The 22,180-nt window shown below is 39.3% G+C and overlaps 1 protein-coding gene across 6 annotated transcripts in view; it reads right to left on the bottom strand.

The window, feature by feature from the left end:
* Nucleotides 1-8: 8 nt before the first annotated feature.
* Nucleotides 9-22,180, bottom strand: part of rock2a (rho-associated, coiled-coil containing protein kinase 2a) — a 75,862-nt gene continuing 53,690 nt past the window's right edge. For 2 of the 6 annotated variants that reach the window (XM_051648977.1, XM_051648980.1), the window contains 11 exons: nucleotides 21,405-21,591; nucleotides 21,181-21,274; nucleotides 20,607-20,701; nucleotides 18,287-18,478; nucleotides 17,514-17,682; nucleotides 17,050-17,120; nucleotides 6,197-6,285; nucleotides 5,927-6,005; nucleotides 5,512-5,770; nucleotides 4,907-5,120; nucleotides 3,086-3,439 (listed from right to left, as the gene is read on the bottom strand). In XM_051648977.1, the coding sequence (XP_051504937.1) occupies nucleotides 3,169-3,439; nucleotides 4,907-5,120; nucleotides 5,512-5,770; nucleotides 5,927-6,005; nucleotides 6,197-6,285; nucleotides 17,050-17,120; nucleotides 17,514-17,682; nucleotides 18,287-18,478; nucleotides 20,607-20,701; nucleotides 21,181-21,274; nucleotides 21,405-21,591 (1,720 nt within the window). In that variant the 3' untranslated portion in view covers nucleotides 3,086-3,168. Of the gene's footprint in view, nucleotides 1,200-3,085; nucleotides 3,440-4,906; nucleotides 5,121-5,511; nucleotides 5,771-5,926; nucleotides 6,006-6,196; nucleotides 6,286-14,356; nucleotides 14,425-17,049; nucleotides 17,121-17,513; nucleotides 17,683-18,286; nucleotides 18,479-20,606; nucleotides 20,702-21,180; nucleotides 21,275-21,404; nucleotides 21,592-22,180 lie in introns of those variants that run through there. The other 4 variants (XM_051648976.1, XM_051648979.1, XM_051648978.1 and 1 more) reach the window with 4 other exon arrangements.

Below are 22,180 nucleotides of genomic sequence, written 5' to 3'. Positions count from 1 at the left end.
GAGTACTGTTTATATTAAAACTTCCTTTACTACATTCACAGCTATATACTTCAGACTACTTTTGTTTACAAAAATAAGCAAGTGTTATACAGGGTCTCCAAACAACACAGCTACATATGCTTTTCATTTTATGGTCAAACAGTACATCAAAATAAAACATGCAAATCTGGAGGCAGCGCTTTAAAAATAAAATAAAAATGTGCCCAGACCTGTTTAAATAGCAAATCGACTGGTAAGATGGCAGGTCAAATATACGCTGTATATTCTATATATATATATATATAAGTGTAAAAGAACAGGGATATGCATTCACAGCACACCCACAGATACACACCGTTTGCTAGGGTGAGAATACACACACACGGCTAAAAAATTTAACCCACTTCAAATCACAACAATTCTTTGAAATACTTCTCTAGTGAATTTATTTATGCATGTAGTTTTCGAACGTTCCTGTCTTACGAATATTTCGGTTATGTGCTCGCGAGTTGAATGACTTCCTGGGAGACTCAAAAATCTCACCTTGTAAAAGCAGATGAGCTCAGTAATGCGAACTTTTTTTCCCCCCATTTTAAACGGCTATATGAAACAGCTGGTTTAAATTTTGGATTGACAGCATTTAACAATAATAGTTAACAATAGTTAAATCAAGCTTTGATCACACAATGGGGTAAACAAAGATAAAATAAAAAGATACTGTAGAAATCTACAATAGGAAAAACTAGTTTCATTGCATTAATGAAGGAATGAAAAACGTATGTAGTGGTGTCTCTAGCCGTTTATGTGGTGTCATACTACATTCAGCCATCGAAGTCAATCAAAAAAGACACTACAGTCCGATCAGATGGGGTGTAGCTGTCGTCCACATTCTCTGGCTGATCCCTAAGCCGGTCCAGTAGGCTTGTTCAAGCTGGAAGCTTAGAATTCAGGTCAACTCTGGCCTTGAATGAATAAGATGTTTGGTTTGATGCCGATCTTTCTGTTCTGTGTAGATTTGCTGTGCCCTTGAAGTAGAAACAACCATTTGCCCAAAGAATAAATGCCATATGACAGCAAAACCTTCATAAACATTTGTGCATCTCTCACTTTTTTGGATTTGCCAAAATGTGCGAAAAGTTACGACAAAGATCTTTTGTTGGTGTGACAGGAAGAACCCCAAATCACCATGAAGCAGCACCAGATTCCCAAAATAAGGTTAACTAGAGGAGGGAGAAATCGAGAAAGAAAGAAAGAGAGAGAGAGAGAGAGAGAGAGAGAGAGTTAGTTTCACTATATTTTAACAACCCCAGAGGAAAGAAAAATCCTTCCGTAATACAAACAAACCACAGCATGCGTGCCATCATGCACAAGAGAAGCAGATTAATACACCTGCAAAATCACACAACAACTGCAGGGTCGCACAACTTTATTGCAAAAGGTAACAATAAAGTCCCACAAATAAAAACATTAAAATACTGTTTTTATACACATTCTCTCATTCAGTTTCTTTTTACAGTACAGTTGAAATGTCTTCTTGACGAACAGCTCGTAAAACACGGCAAGGAAATGGTAATAAACACAGATTCAGACAGACTTATTTGTTCAGAATGCTGTTGCTGGAGTCTTCTCGCCTCATCTTTGGAGTGTGCAATCTGGGGGGACTAGGGCAAGAGGGTCAAAGGTCAAACAAGAAACACAAGCAGGCCAAGCACCAATTCTCTATGCAAACCTCCTCTCCTTTGGTACCAAATGAGAAATATGGGCACATTCTGATTGGAGGAACTATTGTGCTCTGAATTAAAGAGTGCCACCTGTGGGCCTGGAGGGCGGAGAGGATGTTTCTGATCTGAGGAATTGGTACAGAAACTTCTGTTGGGTTACTGCAAATTATCCATCTCCCATCTTGGCCAAATTTTTCACACAAACAGAATCAAAACACGCGCATGCTTATGTTTGCTTTAACAGCTTCCAAATCCCACTGCACTCAAAAATAAGCTGCCACTCCCTGGCTCTGTTCCAAAAACTAGTGAGCTGCCTTGCTGTCTACTGCCTATATTGGCAGCAACACTGAATCGTACAAATAGCACTTCCTCATGTTAAGTGCGTGGGAGATTTTACACATAATACATTTTAATAGTTTGCCATTAGCATGTTGCTGATCTACTCTAATGAACAAATATACATGTCTTACACAAATTTGTTAAAATAGTCTATTTTTAATTAGATTGAACTTTTTATCATGAATAGTAGTAATTAAATAAAATATTGATACAAATATTATGATGAACAATTATAAATTATTTTTAAGTCTATTTCTAATCAAGTTTTTTCTTGCTTCGTCCACCATCCTGAATGGATATTTTTTATGTCAGAAGGCCACGATGCCTAAAAATGCTGCCTATGTAGGCAGCACACTGGGATTTGGTACAGAGCGCCATTGTGAGTGGTTACTCTGATTTAACCCTACACATGTTCCTCAGAAATTAAACGTATGGTCATAATCTACATCATCCACGTCATCCAGAGCCCAGTGCCAGTCCTGAAGCTCCAAATCCAGAGGCCTGCAGGTGGAGTAGAGAGCATTAAGCCAAGCCTTCACCAATCTCCCTATAGATTGTCTAGTGGCACAGTCTGGAGGTAGTTCACCATAGTTAAGATACACCTTGGCACCTTAGAGGTAGTCGCTATTGAACAACATTTAACCTTAGAAGTATGGAGCCACATCCATGTCTGCTGAAGCCCCCTCAGTTGTGACCAAGCGGTTTGTTAAATATGCTGCTTTTAAAGGCTCTACATTTGTATGCATCTTATTGAGACTAGTGCCAAGTGTGTAAAAAAGCAATTAAAGAATTTATCTGCTTAAAGAAACAGAGCTCTACACCAGATCTAATGATGCATACCTTTAAATTAAGCACTACTAGTAACAAAAATGTTAAAAAAAAAAAAAAAAAAAAAAAAGTGCTTTGTTAGTGCCCAAGCTGTCGTCTTGGTTCCCCAGTCGACAAAAACAGAGTATTCACACCAGTGCAAGACTGTTCAAGCTGGTTAGCCAACATCTGCAATGACCACAAGTGTTATTCTGCTATTCAAGCACTGCATTTTGAACCTTTAATGCTCTTGACATTTTGGCATTGAAATGCAATGCAATCTCCATCCGATTTCCATGTTAGCTACAGTATGTTCTTTCTCTCAGCCCGTGGTGAACTGGGGGTTGAATCGGTCAGGAGCACAGGGTCTGAGACCTTCCTCTTTCTTGTCCATGTGCTCTTTGTGCAATTTGATCTGGCATCTCTGACATTCCAGAGCCAGAGGTGGTTTGAACATGTTCCACAGAGGTTTGGTACAGGCCTCACAGTTGGCAGGGAAGTGGTAGAATAAAGGGATAAACTCATGACCCTTGTGGTAGATGAAGCCAGATTTCTCCGCACATGCAGTAGGTTCCTTTACGTTGGGCACAAACCTGTGTATCATAGAGTAGTACTCTAGTCTGTAACCAGTGCCAAATACACTTAATGTCTTGACAGCTTTTGCTGTAGAAACAATAGTGTATGCTATTAACAATAGTATGTTGGAATCAGACTTTTTTTTAAAGAATAGTTTACCCAAAAATGAAATTGTCATCATTTAGTCACTCTCATGTTGTTCCAAACACCTATGACTTTCATTCTTCCGTCAAACACAAAAAGGAGATATTTTGCAAAAAGTCCAATCTGCTTTTTTCCAAGCAAATTTCATTCATGCATTTATTCATTTATAAAATTCCACTTATTCCAACAAAACTTGTGTATCTTAAACTACACATTGTTATATAAACGAGCAGTCAGTAACACAGCAAGTCTGAAATACAACATGACATAACAGTAACAGTTCCACAGACAGTTCTGTTATGTAGTCTAATATTGTACTTCAGGCTTGTGAGACTTCCAACAGTTCTTTTTCATTTCAAGTTGGCCAATCATAACTTGCACATCAGTATAAGAAAAATTCAGCGACCGCTCTGATTGATGCATAAGTGTTTTTGATTCACTAAAAAGAACCGGCTCATAAACGTCATTTGTTTGGGAATCATACTATACCGGAAGCGCCGTATATTTTGCGGTGTATAGATATCTAATAAGAATAATTTGTTCGGGAATCAAAATACTACACTGGTAGAGCTGTGTGTTTCACGCTGCAGATTCGGGGGCAGCTCTACTGCTAAATTGTGCTGCAGGAAACACTTATCACAGTATTTTAGTAGAGTTTTCGGTCCGCATCGGTGGAAAATTGCACATACAGGAACCGTTAACGGAACTGAAAGTCAAGAAAATCGTACGGTTCCCCTTTTTCTTTTTTTTTTTTTTTTGGAGAATGGAAATGGTTCTCGATACTCTGCTCTACTAATGCACTATATTCCAATCTTCTGAAGCTATACAATTTGGTGTATGTGAGGAAAAGACAGCAATTTAAGTCAGTATTAACTGAAAATCTTGCCATTGCCATATCATTTACACTTGCATGTATTCAAAAATGGGTGTCACAATAGGCAAGACACATGAGAATCATGTAATTTGATGTTACTGAAGACAAACCTAGTGTACTAGTCATATGGACTACATTTATAGTGTTTTTCTTTTTTAATATATACATTTTTTGGAGTTTGAAAGCCCCTGGTATCTGTTTGCTTTTGTTGCATGAAAAAGAGCAGCATGAACATTCTGCTAAACTTATCCTTTTGTGTTCCACAGAAGAAAGAATGACATACAGGTTTAAAAATTATAATTTTTATTTTTGGGTGAACTATCCCTTTAAGAAATGTAGTGGATCTGGTCACCAGCTGTGAACTATAATGCCCTTTATGTTAACCTTTTAACCTCTGAACAATATAATTGAATTGCCACATTAAAAGAGATGGACAAAGGCAACAAGAAGAATACTTAATCCTCACCTAGGTTTGCTGGAGGGTATCTGTCGGCTGGGTCTCCTCATTGATTGACTGGCTTGTACTTTAGTAGGAATTCTGGGAGAGGAGCGGTGAGGGGCTTCAGGTGCTGGAGGTTTTTTGGGGATCTTCTTCATTAGTCGACTAACCCACTTCTGCTGTTCCTCCTGAGACATGGCTAACAGCAGCAGATTTTTAGCCGTGGATATGTCGTAGTTCACTGGGGATAGAGAAAGCAAGAACAGCAAAGTCCAAATCAGGGCTTGGCGGAATGTCGATATGTACCGTGAAACACATTAATATAGAATTCAACTGATGTACTTTTTCAAAACGGCTTCATCCAATCATAACTGCTGTTTTATAATATTAGTTTTACTCCTTTCAGTTTTTAACTTAAGTGTTGCATAATATAAAGTGTTTTGTTTAATAAGGCAAGCAGACACAGTTATCAGCCAATGCAGATATTCTCAAAATGGCTATAGAATAATTAACTAGCCTGGCTGATATATTGGTCACTTACTAATGTATGTTAACCCAATCAAATTGTATTTAATTTGTTAATTAATTAGGTAAGGTAGTACAGTAAGAAAGAAAAGATCCTCTATTCTTACCTCTGCAGGGAGCAATGACCTCTTCTTTCTTGTCCATGTGGTCTTTGTGGCACTTGATGTGGCATCGTCTGCACTCTAGAGCTGGAGGTGGTTTGAACATGTTCCACAGGGGTTTGGTGCAGGCTTCACAGTTAGTGGGGAAGTGGTAGAGCGTAGGGATGAACTCGTGACCCTTATGGCAAATGTAGCTGGACTTGTCCCCAGGGAGAGGCTCCAGTTCTTGTTCCTTCTTGCTCTCACCCTCATTAGCATACAAGATCTTAGGGAATAGATGATGAGAGATGAAACCTTTGATTACAGACGCTCTCCTAATGAATTCAAAGCTCTACCAATTTGCGAAGTTGCCAGTGTTTTACCACAAGCCACCACAGGCAGAGAAGTAAATTATTGGTTAAAGATGGGTCGTTGACTGTACCTGGAATATTCTGGGGATCTCTTTGGCGTCAGCACGATAAACATCTGTCTGGGTTACCGAACGCACATGGAAAAGTTTACTGTAAACAAAATAGAGGAGGGGAGAAAAATTTACATCTAAAAAACAACAACATATAAGAGAAAACCTGGCCTAGAACTTTGACAACAAAAAGCACCCATGATGAAGGGAAATTTCTTTTTTAATGAGGACAAAAATGAATATATTGCATATATGTTCAAGAAATGGGTTTTAAGTGTGAAAATGACTCACTCTATGTCCAAAACCATGTAAGGATTGGAATGCTCTTTGTCCTGCTCGCTGTTGTAGAAGAGAATCTTCTTGCTGCTCACCACAACATACTAGTGGGGAGAAAAGAAGCAAAACTTTGACTTCTTAAACATGCGATAGGCAGGTGTAAAATGTTATGAATTGATGACTTTGCCACTCTTTTCACAGACAAAAAAACAATCATCAGCAGTCAATTTTACACACCACAAACCCATAGACACCCATCACCAACACACAACCCACTCCTGTCTTTTTCTCCCCTCTCTGAGGCTGAGGTATCTAAACTTCTCCCCAGCCACCCTTCCATCTGTCTCCTCGATCCTATTCACTCCCATCTCCTCCAGGCCATTACTCCTCCTATTCTACCTGCGCTCACACACATTAACACTTCTCCCCTCACTGGTACCTTTCCCACTACATTTAAGCATGCTCAGGTAACCCCACTGCTTAAGAAACCCACATTAAACCCTGTACTCTCAGAAAATTACAGACCAGTCTCTCTCCTACCCTTTAGAGGTGTGAATCTTCACTGGCCTCACGATTAGATTATAAAACGATTCTTGATGCATCGTTTTTTCAGTTTCTTAAAAAAATAAAATGTTTACTCTCTATTTTTTCCCTTTCAGCTTTTTAATTAACAGCTGTTTTAAAAAATCAGAATGAGTCACATTACATAAACCGGCCTTTTACATTCAGTATGAGCTGAGAACAAAACTTGGAACATCCACAAGATTAAATAAATGGTTCTATAGTTTAAAAGAGTATCTCAGTTTTCAGTTTCTTTCTTTAGAACCTTATAAAAAAAATCTCTTAAAAGCACAAAAAAAAAAAAAAAAAAAAAAAAAAAAATATATATATATATATATATATATATATATATATATATATATATATATATATATATATATATATATATATTTCAAGCATTGTAAATCATTTAATAGTATTTAATTATTATTTAAAATTAATCTATGCCATACTATTCATTTACATTTTTAACCACAACTGGAAGTTGCTGGTCCAGGATAAGAGATATATCTGATTCTATGAGATTGCAGCTGTCAGCTTCTCCTCTCCTCACTTGCACAGGTGATAGTAAAGCGGTTTAAATAGCGCAGTTGTTGCTTCAGAAATGTATCAAGGGTCTCGTATGCACGGTTCCATCTGTTTGCTCTGCGAGTAGAAGATCGCACGACCCTGTCACAAAAGCTACGATGGATTTCAAACCTTTATCATCAGGTGTGCGCACTGTCCTGGCAAGCGAGTGACCGTCAATGACAAAAGCCAATGAAATGGTTTTCCAACAGCTCTACTACCCTTCATACCAAAAACACTTGAACGAGTCATGTTCAACCAGGTCTGCTCTTCTTTCTCCCATAACAACTTGCTAGATGCCAATCAGTCTGGCTTCAAAAGCAGACACTGAATTGAGACTGCCTTGCATTCAGTCACCGAAGCTCTTTGGCTGGCAAGAGCAGCATCCAAATTGTCTGTTCTCATTCTGCTGAATCTGTCTGCTGCTTTGGTTAACCACCAGATACTCCTTTCCACCCTCTCGACAATGGGCATCACAGTCTTATGGGGCTTTTCCACTGCACGGTACGGCTCGCCTCGCCTCGACTCTGCTCGCTTTTTGGGGGTTTTCCACTGTGGATAGTACCTGGTACTTTTTTTAGTACCACCTCTGTCGAGGTTCCAAGTGAGCTGAGTCGATAATAAATGTGACTTCAAAACCCTGCAGATCACTGATTGGTCAGAGAGAATCATCACTACCAGCGTCACTGGATTTGCGACACAGGACATCAACCTGCTAGTTTTGAAGTTAGCAACAACGATAGCAGTATCATTTGTTCACGTGACGTTCGAATTGTGAAAAGAAATGGCTGTGCAAAAAAAACACGCCGTGGTCAATAAACGAGGTGCAGACGTTCCTCTCGTTAGTAGCTGGATGGGGCGACGCGAAACGAAAAAGTCTTTCAGGAAGTGTCTCAGCTGTTGGCCGCACACTGCTACCACCGGACCTACCAACAGTGTAGGGAAAAGTTAAAAAAACTTAAGTGACTACAGAACCATCAAGGACCACAACAGCCAGAGAGGTTCAAACAAAAGAAAGTGGAAGTGGTTCGACCAAATGGACGCTATCTATAGCAATAGACCGCCGAGCAATGGGAGGTAGAGTGCCCTGTTGATGGTACATTAACTCTATATTCTGCTTGAAAGATTCACTTTATTTAGTTGAGCAGCTACTGGAAAGTTTGCTTCTAAAACAACCAGGCCAATTTAACTGTTACACTTGTGTAAAATCACCATGCAACAACTCTTTAAGCAGCACAATGAGCTAGTAGCTAACAGCTAGCGGTCGTGCTATTGTTTATGATGATGTCAAGGCAGTAGAGGCGGCGCAACTATGACGATCAGCCTATAATCCCACCCACGTTGAGACGGCACTAAACTGCAGTGGAAAAGCAAGCTCAGAAAAGTAAAGCAAGCAGAGTCGAGTCGAATCGTAACGTGCAGTGGAAAAGTGCTATTACAGTCACAGGAAGGTCCTTCAGGGTGTCTTGGAGGGGAGTGGTGTCCAAGTCACACAGACTAACAACCGGGGTACCTCAGGGTTCAGTGCTTGGGCCCCTCCTCTTCTCCATATACATGATTGGTTTATTTGGTTTATTTAGTTTTAACGCCATGTCAGCAACTAGGCTATTCACATGGCAAACAAAGGTTCTTCAATACATATTTGAAATATTAGATAAGACACTAAGTTTATATGAGATAAATGAAAAGGGGGGGGGGGGGGGGCCTGGGTAGCTCAGTGGTAAAAGATGCTGGCTACCACCCCTGGAGTTTGCTAGTTCACTAGTTCAAATCCCAGGGCATGCTGAGTGACTCCAGCCAGGTCTCCTAAGCAACCAAATTGGCCCGGTTGCTAGAGAGGGTAGAGTCACATGGGGTAACCTCCTCGTGGTCGCTATAATGTGGTTCATTCTCGGTGGGGCGTGTGGTGAGTTAAGCATGGATGCCGCGGTGGATGGCATGAAGCCCCCACACGCGCTATGTCTCCGTGGCAATGCGCTCAACAAGCCACTTGATAAGATGCGTGGGTTGACTGTCTCAGTGGCGGAGGCAATAGGGATTCGTCCTCCAGCACCCGGATTGAAGCGAATCACTACGTGACCACGAGGATTTAAAAGCACACTGGGAATTGGGCATTCCAATTTGGGAGAAAGAGGGAAAAAAAAAAAAATAAAAAAAAAAATAAAAAAATGTTTATTAAGGAAGTCTCTGTATAGAAGCATTGTCTGATAGTTCCAAAAGTTTTACAGTTCAATAGAATGTGCTTGATGGTCATAGGGGTTTGGCAAGGTATACATATGGGAGAATCTTCACCGTCAGTAAAAACGCATGTGTTAGTCTTGAATGGCCCAATCGGCATCTGGTAAACACTATTTGGTTGTGCCTAGATTTTAAATTTTGAGAGTAGTTGCTTTGGACCCTGGGGTTTATTTCATATAGTTTATTGCTGTCGCACTCATTCCATTCTGATTGACACTTATTGGTGATATATGAGTTTATTAATGGCCTGAGGTCAGAGGGTGGTATCAGACATTGAGATTTCCAATTTTAATGCCTCTTTTGCAGCTGTATCTGCTTTTTCATTTCCTGCCAGACCAATATTTCCCGGCACCCAACAAAGGATAATGTTGAAATCCTTCTTCTGTAATCGATGTATTTTAGTCAAAATGTTTATGATTATGGGGTGATCAGTCTCCATAGATTCAAGTGCTTGAAGGCAAGACTTTGAGTCTCTGTTTTCCAGTGCCAGCAGCAGCGTTCGGGTCTCAGCTGTGAAGATAGAGCTCGGTTCTGGAATACGTATGCCATATTGTTGATCTCAATATCGGGGGGGGGGGGGGGCGGGTGGTGCAGGCCAAATATGATACTGTCTTATGTTGTACAGATTGGTGTTCAAGTTCTCCAAGTATGGTTTAATCCATATTCAAAAAGGTTTGATCGCTTTAGGTCTAGCTTCATACAGATGAGAACATTCTGGTTGGAATACTGGTGTAGAGGCCGGATAACTTAGATTTGCTTTGAGTTTGACTGCGTATTGTAAGGCCAGTTCCCGACGCCTATTCTGGAGGGAAGGTTCATCGGCTTCTGTATAAAGGCTTTGAATGGGACTTGTTCTGAAGGCTCCAAGAGCTAGACGTATTCTCTGGTGGTGTATTGTGTCAAGTGTTCGAATGTATGACCATACACAGTACTCCTGTAATCCAGTCGGGATCTAATTAATGTTCTGTAGAGACATAAAAGAACGGTAGCATCCGCACCCCATTTTGTATTGGCCAGGACTTTTAAAATATTCATGGTTTTAAAAAAAAAATGTCCTCAACATCCTCATATGTGGGATAAAGGTGAATTTAGTATCACAGACAAGGCCTAAGAATTTTACGTCATTCAATACTTTGATGGGTTCTCCCTCCATACTCAACTCTGGGTCGGGGTGTAAGGATTGGAGAAGGCAAAAATGCATACATACTAACTTTGTTTTGGAAAATCCGTTCTTTATTGACCAGTTGTTTATTTTATTTATGCATAGTTGTAGCTGTCATACAATTATATTAATATTTTTCTCCCATAGCATATGCATAGGTTCCAAAAAATGTGGGGGTCAATAACTTTGATTATACTATTGATTTTGATGCTGAATAAAGTCACTGAAATGATGCTCCCTTGTGGAACTCCCAGTTCTTGTACATGTGGGTTTGATAGTGTAGTTCCTACTCGAACGCGAAAACGTCTGTTTGTCAAGAAGTTGGAGATAAAGATGGGTAGGTTGCCTCTGAGCTCAAGTTCTTTTGAGTATTCCATATCTCCAGGTGGTGTCATAGGCATTCTCAAGGTCAAAGAAGACTTCTATAGCATGTTCTTTTTTAATGAAGCTGTCCCGGACAAACGATTCAAGTCTGATGAGGTGGTCCAAAGTGCTTTTGCCTCTTCTAAACCTACACTGGTATTCACTAATCTTATGCTCTGATTCCAGAATCCGTCGTTGATCATTCTCTCAATGGTTTTGCAGAGACAGCTAATCAGAGCTATGGGACGGTAGTTGTTTGTGTCAGAATGATCCTTACCTGGTTTGGGGATAGGTTTGGGGATAGCTTCTTGCCACAAAGGTGGTATATTACCTGTTTTCCAAACATTGTTAAAAATCTCCAGGAGGAGTAGTAGTGTTGTATGTGGTAAGTGCTTCAAGAATTTGTAATGGATTCTGTCTGGTCCAACTGCGGTATTATGGAAACGTTTGATAGCCCTTGTAAGTTCCACTATAGTGAAGGGTTGATTATATGGCTCAGTGTTATTTGAGTGGAAATTCAGGAGTTTCTGTTCCTGTTGTGTACATATCCTGTTGAATTCTGGTCGGCAGTTGTCTAATGAAGAGTTCTTTTCGAAAGATTTTGCTAGAATGTTGGTTATTTCTTGGATCTTATTTACGAGAGTGCCTTGATGCTTGATGTGTCGAATTTGAGTTTCTTCATCTTTGTTTTTCATCTTACGAATCAGGTTCCAGATTTTTGGTGATAGTGTATTTGCTGTTAGGTTAGATACGTATTTTCTCCAAGTCTTTTTGCATTATATATAATCCATCTTGCTTGTGCTCGGCATATCTTAAATCTTACCCGATTTTCTTCTGTTGGGTGTCTGTTGAAGATTCTCACTTCTTTTTTCAGAGCTTTTATGGCTTTTTTGCAGTTGTCATCAAACCATGGCTTATGCCTGCGACTTGGTTTTGGTGATGTCTTAGGGACGGTATCATTTGCTCTTTCTATCAACTTGTCTGTGAAACCTGTAACTGGGGCTTGGCTGTCTAGAGCTGCTGAATTAAATTTATCGTAACATTGGGTCTGGAACAGGTACCAGTTGGCTTTCTTGAGATACCATCTTGGAAAATTATGTTGGATATTTGATCCTGTAGATGCAAAGCTTAGGGGAAAATGATCACTTCCACATAGATCGTCCCAGGTGTGCCATGATAAATCAAGCAAGAGATCAGGTTTGCATATTGTTAAATCAATTTTTGAATATGTTCCATATCCTGGGTGCAGATAAGTGTCTGAGCCGTCGTTGAGGATACACAGTTCATTGTTACCAATGAAGTCTTCAAGTATTTTCCCTTCCTATTTGTGCAACTTCTTCCCCATAAAAGGGCTGTGACCGTTGAAGTCGCCTGGAAGTATGTAGGGGGTTGGGAGTTGAAGTGTGACAGGTGTATCTGGAGGCAAGTAAATGGAACACAATGTGATGGCCCTATGGAGGGTTAAATGTACAGCTATTGTTTGGAGATTAGTGTCTATTGTGACTTGACTGTGAATTACGTTGCGATGAACTAAGATGCTTACTCTTCCTGTAGGACGTTGTATGTTTGGTCCATTTGTGTTAAAACTTACAAAACTTTTTAGGGATATTTGACTATTTGGTGATAAATGTGTTTCTTGGAGACAAAATGCAAGAAGGTTGAGTAATATGGCTAGTCGTTGAAGTTCTGCAAAGTTTGCTTTGATACCTCGACAGTTCCATTGAATGATACTGTTGCTTGTCAAGTTGGTAGCACCGGAACTTGGACTCTACTCCTACTCTTAGGAGAGGGACTCCGATTGTGGGGTTCTAAGATCTCTGCCGTATCTATATCTTTTATATGATCAGCTTTCTGTGGCCTGTTCTCCTGACTAGTCTTTTGTGGCTGTGCTTTTGTGTGGCTTCTTTCCTTTTGATATTAGGGAATGTTCCATTGTCGGATTTGGTTTTTCGCTAGCCCCGGTTTGTGTTTGACTAGAAGAGGTTTGAGTGCTTTGCGCTTTCTTTTTTGACAAAGGTAGGTTTTTGTTGCTGATTAACTGAGGTTTGTCTTTTATTAACCAGGTCACATCTGTCTGGCACTCAACTGTATGTTTGGTTGGTAATGTTACAGATGCAAAGGATTTCTCAAACTTAAAATTAGGGAGCTTTTCCACCTCTTTGCGTGCTTCTACATAGTTCACTTTTTTTTTTTTTTACATTTTACTCTTTAAATTTCTTTTTCTTTAATCCATACAGGTCAGTGTTTTGATGAGGCCGGGTGATCCCCTGGGCAATTTCGGCATTTTGATGGTTTTAAACAGGTTTCTTCATGCCTGTCCTCTCCGCAATTGTAACGGGTAGGATTGTTCTTGCACCCAGCAGAGCTATGACCAAACCTCTGTCAATTGAAGCATCTTAGGGGGTTAGGGATGTATATGTCAACAGGGACCCTTCAAGTACCCTAACCAGATCCATTCAGGCAGTTGAGGTTTGTTGAATGTCATAATATATGAACCGGTCCTTATCATTTGGTCTCCTTTTTTTATTTGAATCCTCTTTACACTTGCAACAATTACGCCTTTGCTGGAGTTTAGGTATGGGTGTAAAGATGCCTTCATAGGGACACCAGCTAAAGTGTTTGCACGCAGTAGATTATCTACATGAACTTTCTTTGTACACTTGACCAGAATCTGGCCTGACCTCAACTTTTTCGCATCTTTGATAGTTCCTGCAATCCCTGCAATTCCTTTTTGAATTGCAAAAGAGGAGAGTTTTGTAAGTGCCATGTCAGGTGATTGAGCTTCTAAAATTATAAATCTCTCCCAGTTTAAATTTTTTGGAACAAGTACATATCTAGCATTTAAGTCATCATCCGAATTTTGTTCTAGTATCCGTCTTTTGGTTGTTTGTTTGTTTTCCATATTTGTTTTGTTTTATTTCATCATTCTTGCTCCCCACCTGCCTCAGAGGCCAACTCCAGCAGATATGCACCAGGGGTACAAGAAAGGTATACTCTTGCAATGAGAGCTAAAAGCTCAAATTGCTTGACTGACCCTATGCCACCGCCTTCAGGGAAAAATGTCATTGTGGCTGATTGAAATGCCAGTAATTGCCCAGTGCACGTCATGCATAGCCGCTTGATTGAATCGGGTCTCTTCGCCTTTTACGAATAGCAAGGGGGGGCTAGGGACCTATTCTACCCCGGGTCCCCATGGGGCCTCCATATACATGACATCACTGGGATCTGTCATTCAGGCACATGGCTTAGCCTATCATTGCTATGCCAATGACTCACAACTCTACCTTTCATTCCAGCCTGACGATCCTATGGTATCTGCACGGATCTCAGCCAGCCTGGTAGACATATCGTGCTAGATCGAGAAAGAAAAAAAAAAAAAAACACCTTCAACTCAACGTAGCAAAGACGGAACTTCTTGTTGTTCCAGCGAGCCCAGATATACAATATAACTTCACTATTCAGCTAGACTCGCCAACGATCAACATCCAGGACAACCAGAAATATTGGGGTTGTGTTTGATGATCAGTTGAACTTCAAGGACCACATCGCATAATGCAGAGTTGCAGTGTGCAGCATTATGAAAGATCAGACCCTTCCTATCTGAGCATGCTACACAAATTCTTGTCCAAGCTCTTGTCATATCTAGACTGGACTACTGCAATGCTCTTCTGGCAGGACTTCCTGCATGTACAGTCAAACCACTGCAATTAATCCAGAAGGCAGCAGGCATGTTTGGATTTCAACAAGCCAAAGAGAGCGAATGCCATGCCTCTCTTCATCAAACTGCATTGGCTGACATTGGTTGCTCCTGTCAAGTTCAAGGCATTGCTACTCACTTACAGACTAGCCAATTCAAGTCTATGCGCCCTCCAAAAGCTTGCGATGGGCGGTTGAACGGCACCTCATGCTGCCATCTCACAGAGTCAAAACCCTTTCTCTAATTTTCACTTCTACCATTCCTCGCTGGTGGAATGACTTTTTGAACTTCACCCGAGTAGCTGGTTCCCTAACTAGTTTCAAAAAATATCTAAAGATCCATTTCTTTCATGAACACTTGACTCACTCCTACTAATGTCTTCTTTCTTCCTAAAAAAAATATAAAAAATAATTCTCACTCCATTCTTTCACAACTCTCTCTCACCTTTCTCCCCACTTGTACTTCTCTGAGCAATTTGAAACTTTGCATTGCAGCACTTCTCATGTTATTGCCTCCTTAGGATGAATTGCTTTTGCTGTAGTCCTCATTTGTAAGTCGCTTTGGATAAAAGCATCTGCTAAAGTAAAGGGATAGTTCACCCAAAAATTTAAACTCACCCTTATGCCATTTAATATGTGTATGAGTTTCTTTCTTCTGCTGAACACAACAGAGATTTTTAGAAGAATATCTCAGCTCTGTATAGTGTGAATGTTGATCAGGCATTTCAAGCTCCAAAAAGGAGATAAAGTCAGCATAAAAGTAATTCATATGACTCCATTGTTTTAATTAATGTCTTCTGAAGCGATCCAGTTGGTTTTGGCTGAGAACAGACCAAAATGATCATGATTTCAAGCTTGATTACACTTCCTTGCGATTAACGCATGCACAGAGTGCTAGATGGCGCTATAGGAAGTGTAATTGAGCTTAAAATCATGATCGCCAAGGAGACTGCTGTCAAGATGTACAGTGAAAAATTAGTTATATTTTGGTCTGTTCTCACCCAAAACAACTGGATCGCTTCAGAAAACATTGATTAAACCACTGGAATCTGATGGATTATCTCCTTTTTGGAGCTTCAAAGGCCTGATCACCATTCATTTGTGTTGTATGGACCTACAGACCAGAGATATTCTTCTAAAAATCTTTGTTTGTGTTCTGCAGAAGAAAGAAAGTAATACACAACTGTGCTGGCATGAGGATGAGTAAATAAGCGTTTCTCAAACTGGGGTCCACAGACCCCTGGGGGTCCTTTTCGAATAGCTTGAGAGCCAGCACTGGATTAGCAAGGTCCCTGTTTCTGAAATTATATACTTATAATTATTTTGCATAATCTTGCTAGATAAAGTATGCTACTGTCATATTATAAGTTAATATAATATGATAATTGACGATCCAGCTTCACCTCAATCATGATCATATATTTCCTCACACAGTGTCCCTTTTTTTAACCATACCATCTGTCTAATAGTGGCCAACATGATTTCATTTCATTGTATTTAAGCATAATATATAATTTTCCACTTCAGTGTAACTGTCATTTATGTGAATATAAGTCGCGTTCTATCCGCTGCTGAAAGGAAGAGAGATGTAGGAATAGGCCAACTTATAAAAAGTTTTTATTCTCCAATTCTTCCTTTTATTTGCAGAAAAGAAAATAGTGACAGTTAACAATGACATCATAATTTGAAACATTAAATAATGATTCAATTGTGTTATTGTATCATTACTGTTGTTTAATTATCAACAATAATGTGATACTATAGTAACAAATAAAACAAATTAATCAATCCACAACTGTTTATTTTCCTTCAGAAGAATATGGTGCTTTAATTATGTGTAAACTCATGCTTAGACTAAAGGGGGAAATCATAATAATTTATGAAAAAATCACTGTTTGAGCTTTGTAGTGTTCTCGGTGATGTTTTGTCCTGCTGAGCAACGGACTGTATTCCTTCATGTTGTGTTTATTTGTGCTGTCTTTGATATGAATAATTTGAATTGTTATATTTCTCAATTGTAAATTGCTGTACAATCGCTAGATGTAAATGTAATTGAAACACTTTGCACACAGACACGAAAGGACAGCAGTGCTCAACCGTTCTGCAAGCTTTATATCATATGTATTTAAACTTATTTTTATACTTCTAGTAAACAATATCATATTTGTTGTGATGGTGGTGGTAGGGCAGGGGTCCGCAAAGAATTTGAGGTTATGAAAATGGTGCTTGACCAATGGTGTCTGCAAATACTATAAATGCAAAATGCCAATCTAAACCATACCTTTCTTTGCCATCCAAAACGTTTGGTATTGTTCCTCACTGGTAAAGACAGCCAACCCTCCAGCCTTGTCTCTGTACAAGAGGACACAACACAGAAGAGGAAATGCATTATAAAACAGACAAGTTTTATACAAATACACCAGCTCATGAGAAAAGCCTGCAGTCCAAAAGAGGTGAAAATTTAATACACTGAACTCCATGCAGGTCACCTGTATGATCAGGCTCTGCAGTGAGGTGAAGGGTGAAAGGTCAAGTGTAGCATTGAGAACTTGACCAAAGCTAAGCAGGGAAAAAGGAGGGTGACATGGAAGTATATAGAGAAACAAAAGAGAAAAGTGAATAAAAAGGACTGTGATTAAAGAATAAGGAGAAAAAGAATGAAAATAATATTGGTGACTAGTGTGGAAAAAATACCCTCAACAATTCTGAAACAAATCAGGTTTGGACAAGAATGAAACACGCTACCTGATAGTGACTCGTCAGTATCTATGTCTGGACCACTGCTCATGCTGGCCGAGTCGAGCGACTGGACGTTGAGAGAGTTCAGCAGACTGCGCAGTTGCTCAATGTCGCTGTCTTTACTGTCCAGAGCCATCTGCAGCTCAACACGCACCAGCGACTCATCTGCCAGTTGCTGCAGCAGATAAACCAGAGTAAGAAACAAGCATTCTCGGTTACGTGTCAAGCTGTGTGCAGTTCTTTAGAGACTGTGTGTTGGTTTAACTTGACAAAAATGGTAAAAGGTAAAAACGCTTTCCCTTTTCCAAAGGCCATGTGTCCAATTAAACTCAATGGAATTTTGCCGTTACTTAATCACTTGGACGCATTGTGTGTCATGGCCTCATCCTTAAAAACCATGAACTAAGAACCATTACTATGCAAGGTAAAAGAAAATATGACCCAGGCCATATTAAATACAGGTTCATCTGCAACAAGTGAAAGTGGATGGGGATCAGGGGCCTTCAAGCTGCAAAAATTATGAAAAAATCACCATAGAAGTATCATAAAAAGTGATAAACATGGTTGCCGACTACAGTGTTTTGTGCTGTGAATTACTGGCTGCCGAGCGCAAGAAACCTATTAAATTAAATTTAGTACCATAACAATTATGGTATTGTGTTCACTTGATATTCAATTAATTGGTCTATTATGGTACACTTGATGTCCAATGTATAATCTGGGTTCTGTAGCAAAAGAAACTGCACTGGAACCACTGGAATAGTGATTAGTGATCATACCGCTTGCATGTCATTGATTTCTCTCTGGTATTTGATGATAGTGCTGTTGAGTTTCTCCCTCTCTGAACGAAGCTCCAGCTGTAACTTCCTGTTCTCTTTCTCCTTCCTCCTCACATCTGTATCATTTCCACGACGACTGCCGCCGCCTCGGACCTCCTTCCTGTTCATAATCTCTGCCAACTTGTTCACGGCCTGAATAAAACAGGGAAAACTGAGAAAATATTGGAAATAACATACTAAAATTGACCAATAGAATTGCCAAATGGAAAAATTAGTGTCAATTACAGCTGCAACTAACGATTATTTTAATAATTGACTAATCTAACAATTATTAGAATGATTATTCAACTATTCTGCGATTATTGCAATGATTAATCATTATCTCTTAACCGACTATTCCCCTTGTGCCCCGACTTAAAAGGTTGTATTAAACGTGCTTACTAATAATAGAGGACAAAATCATCTTTTAAAAATACCTCTAAATGACATTCACTGAATTAAAGGGAAAAAATACTTTTTATTCAGTTTAATTCAGTAAAAATTTCACTGCAAAAAATCCTATTGTTCTCAAGTGTTTTTGTCTTGTTTTCCATTTAAAATTGTCTAAAATTCTTTAATATTATATTCAACATTCTCTGATAACTATTTTTTCTTCTGCAGTATAGCTGCTAAAGTAAATGTACGTTGTTTTAAAGGAGTTTTAGATATTTATATTGTAAGAAAAGCCAAAACAAAAACATATCAAAAATTTATTTTGTTCCAGTGTATAATGGGGCGAAGACTACCCTCTCTCACCTTTCTGTTCACTTCAATCCATCTTTAACTCACAAAAAAACAAACTCTCTTATTAATAAAGCTGCGTATTGCCAATTTTCTTCACGATAAGAAATGCACAGTGACGCATATTTTATGATTCAATAAGTCGTGAGCCATCACGTTATAATCTTGATGTAGCAAGCGCGTGCGCTTGAGGGATGAGCGTCCCCGCGACAGGGTGTGCATCAGCCGGGTGCAGTTTCAATATCTCCCCCTTAGATCGGGACACTTCGCGCAACTCATAGAAGAGGCGCTGACCGCACAGAGAAATGACAGTTTCAGAGTTTGTGGTTATTAACATGATCTGCTTTCTTATTATTTTAACTTTAATAAAGCTATAATGCATTAAATATAACTGCATTAAAGATGTAACACCGGGGTGTTTCCTTTAAAGACGCTGGACACGCAAGTCTTGCTTAAGCGGAGCGGCATCTCCAGCTCCGCTTATAACGATAATAATAATATTTTTATAGCACCTTTCTAGAACGCTTTACAAAATATAGGCAAAAACAGAGATCAACATACAAAGTAGTTTCAAGCAAGTAAGCAAGCAATCTAACAGGCATAAAATATCAAAACATGAAATTGGAGACATGTACAATATAATACAGAGATAATAGCTGTACGAGGAACAATCAGGTAGAAAAACATAGTTTAAATAAATGACTTGAGAAACTCAAATCTTAAAAGGTCTGGAGCGATGTAGATTCATGAAGGTTTTGGGGCAATTTGTTCCAAAGCTTTGGTGCAGTAATACTGAAAGCCCTACCATCGACAGTAGACAGTCTAAACTTAGGTATAAGCAAGTTTCCAGCACTAGATCTAAGAGTGCAGACGGGAACATAAGGATGTACTAGTTGTCAAATATGAGAGTGCTAATCCATGAAAGGCCTTACAGACTAAAACAAGAATTTTGAACTGTATGCGATAGACAATTAGGAGCCAGTCCAGTTTGTGAAGGATAGGAGTGATGTGAGCTGATTTCTTATTATGTGCGAGAGCACGAGCAGCAGAAATTTGCACAAGTTGTAAGTGGTGAAGTGCTTTTGTGGGTGAACCTGCTAACAAAGAATTACAATAATCTAAACGAGAGGTTATGAAAGCATGGATGACAGTTTCAGCATCTTTAAGGTTAAGCGCAGAACGTAGGCACATTCCACAACGAGAGTGCTTCTGTATTTACTTATTTTGTATTTTTGCATTATAATTCCCTCATACTTTGCGATGTACATCGCCTGAAGCTGTTTGGAAATGTTATAGTGCATCTGGACTGTGAGCGGTGTAATTCTTCCTCTCCTCAGTCAGGCGCTCTTCTCGTGCACCATCATTAGAGTTTCATATGATCTCATGTTACGTTAAATGACATCAAACGACTATTCGACAACGAAAATTCTTGTCGAAATGTTTTTTTATTTTTTATTTTTATTGTCGACTATGTCGATAACGTCGACTAATCGTTTCAGCCTTGTTTCAATGACTTTGTGCTTGACATAGTATGGTGTACCTGTGTTTTGAGAGTTCTCTCTGACTGCAGCTGTTTTTCGAGGGCAAGTTTTACTTGCGTAATGGACTGCTCTTCATTCTTCAGATTTTGCAGGTCTGAAAAGTTACATAAAATCAGTAATAATAGGCACAATAAACCAAACTCACTTCACCGTCAATGTGAAAGCTGTTATTCACATAGAAACAGGAGTTTTAGCAAAATCACCAACAGGTTTCATCTGATTATCATGAGTTGCTAAGGATTATACGGGGGTTGTGATTGGACATACAGTGGGGTCCAAAAGCCTGAGACCACATTAAAAATTTGTGCTTCAAAATGTAAAGGAAGTTTTTGAATTGCCCCCCCCAAACAAAAATGACATCAAAGAAACGTTATGACTTTAAATAAAGACAAAACAAGATTTTGCACTATTACAAGGTCAAGAAATTCTGAAATTCATGTTAATTTTTTAAATTTCTTTTTTCACCAAAATTGTTATGCCGATATCTACTTTGCAAGGGAAAAATTAATTACAATTGAAAATAATGCAAATAGAAAAATTTCATTAGTGGTCTCAGACATCTGTGAAACTCACAGTCTTGTGCCTCTTTTAGCTTGTTGTTGAGTTCTTCCTTCTCATTGGCCAGGTTCGCCACATCAGTCGTCAATGTGCGATTAGCTTCCTCTAACTGTACAGGAGACAGAATAATTCAGACTAAAATGCATCACCAAGTTCTCATCTAAATGAATACCAATAGACTAAATGTGGTCTCTGCAACATTAGCTAAGAGCTGGTACTAGAAGTGGCATGTAACTCACTGAGGTGATGGTGGTATCTTTCTCAGCGAGCTCCTGCCTGTGTCTGGCCATCATCTCTTTGATCTCCAGCTCCTTCATGATCTTCTCCTTCTCCAGGTCAGAATACTGCTCCTCCGCAATGGAGCGTGCCAACTGCTCAGAGTCAGCTTTCGTTAGTGTGATCTCCAACTGAGCTGCAAGAGAATCCCTGAGAAAGAGAAAGAGATAGAATTCAGAGAAATTCACATCATTTTTTTGTTGTTGACTTTTTAAAGGAGCAATATGTAACATTGACATCAAGCGTTTAAAATGGGTACTGCAGTCCAAATTCAAAATATTGGAGAGAGTTGTCTCCCCCGCCCCCTCCTCCCCAGACTGAAAGCTCACACGTGTTGCCAGGTTGAGGACACGCAACAGTAATGAGCAAACTGACAATGGCAAGCGACGAGCCTTACACAGTAAGTTGATCAGCTAATGTACACTGAACAAAAATATAAACGCAACATGTAAAGTGTTGGTCCCATGTTTCATAAGCTGAAATAAAAGATCCCAGAAATTTTCCATATGCGTTGATTAGATTAGATTAGGGCCTAATGAATTTATTTCAATTGACTGATTTCCTTAAATGAACTGTAACTCAATAAAATCTTTGAAATTGTTGCGTTTATATTTTTGTTCAGTATATATGTTTGCAATGTTTTTATTGTTTACAAATTATAAACCAGCCCATGTGGATTCTTTATAACTCTGTCAATGTTAGCTAGATGTATTGCTGGCTTCCATGGCTGCAGCGCGCT

The sequence above is a fragment of the Myxocyprinus asiaticus genome, chromosome 21 (assembly GCF_019703515.2).
Source record: "Myxocyprinus asiaticus isolate MX2 ecotype Aquarium Trade chromosome 21, UBuf_Myxa_2, whole genome shotgun sequence".
NCBI lineage: Eukaryota > Metazoa > Chordata > Actinopteri > Cypriniformes > Catostomidae > Myxocyprinus > Myxocyprinus asiaticus.
Note: the sequence above shows the minus strand (reverse complement) of the source record. Positions and strands in the feature narration are given on the sequence as shown.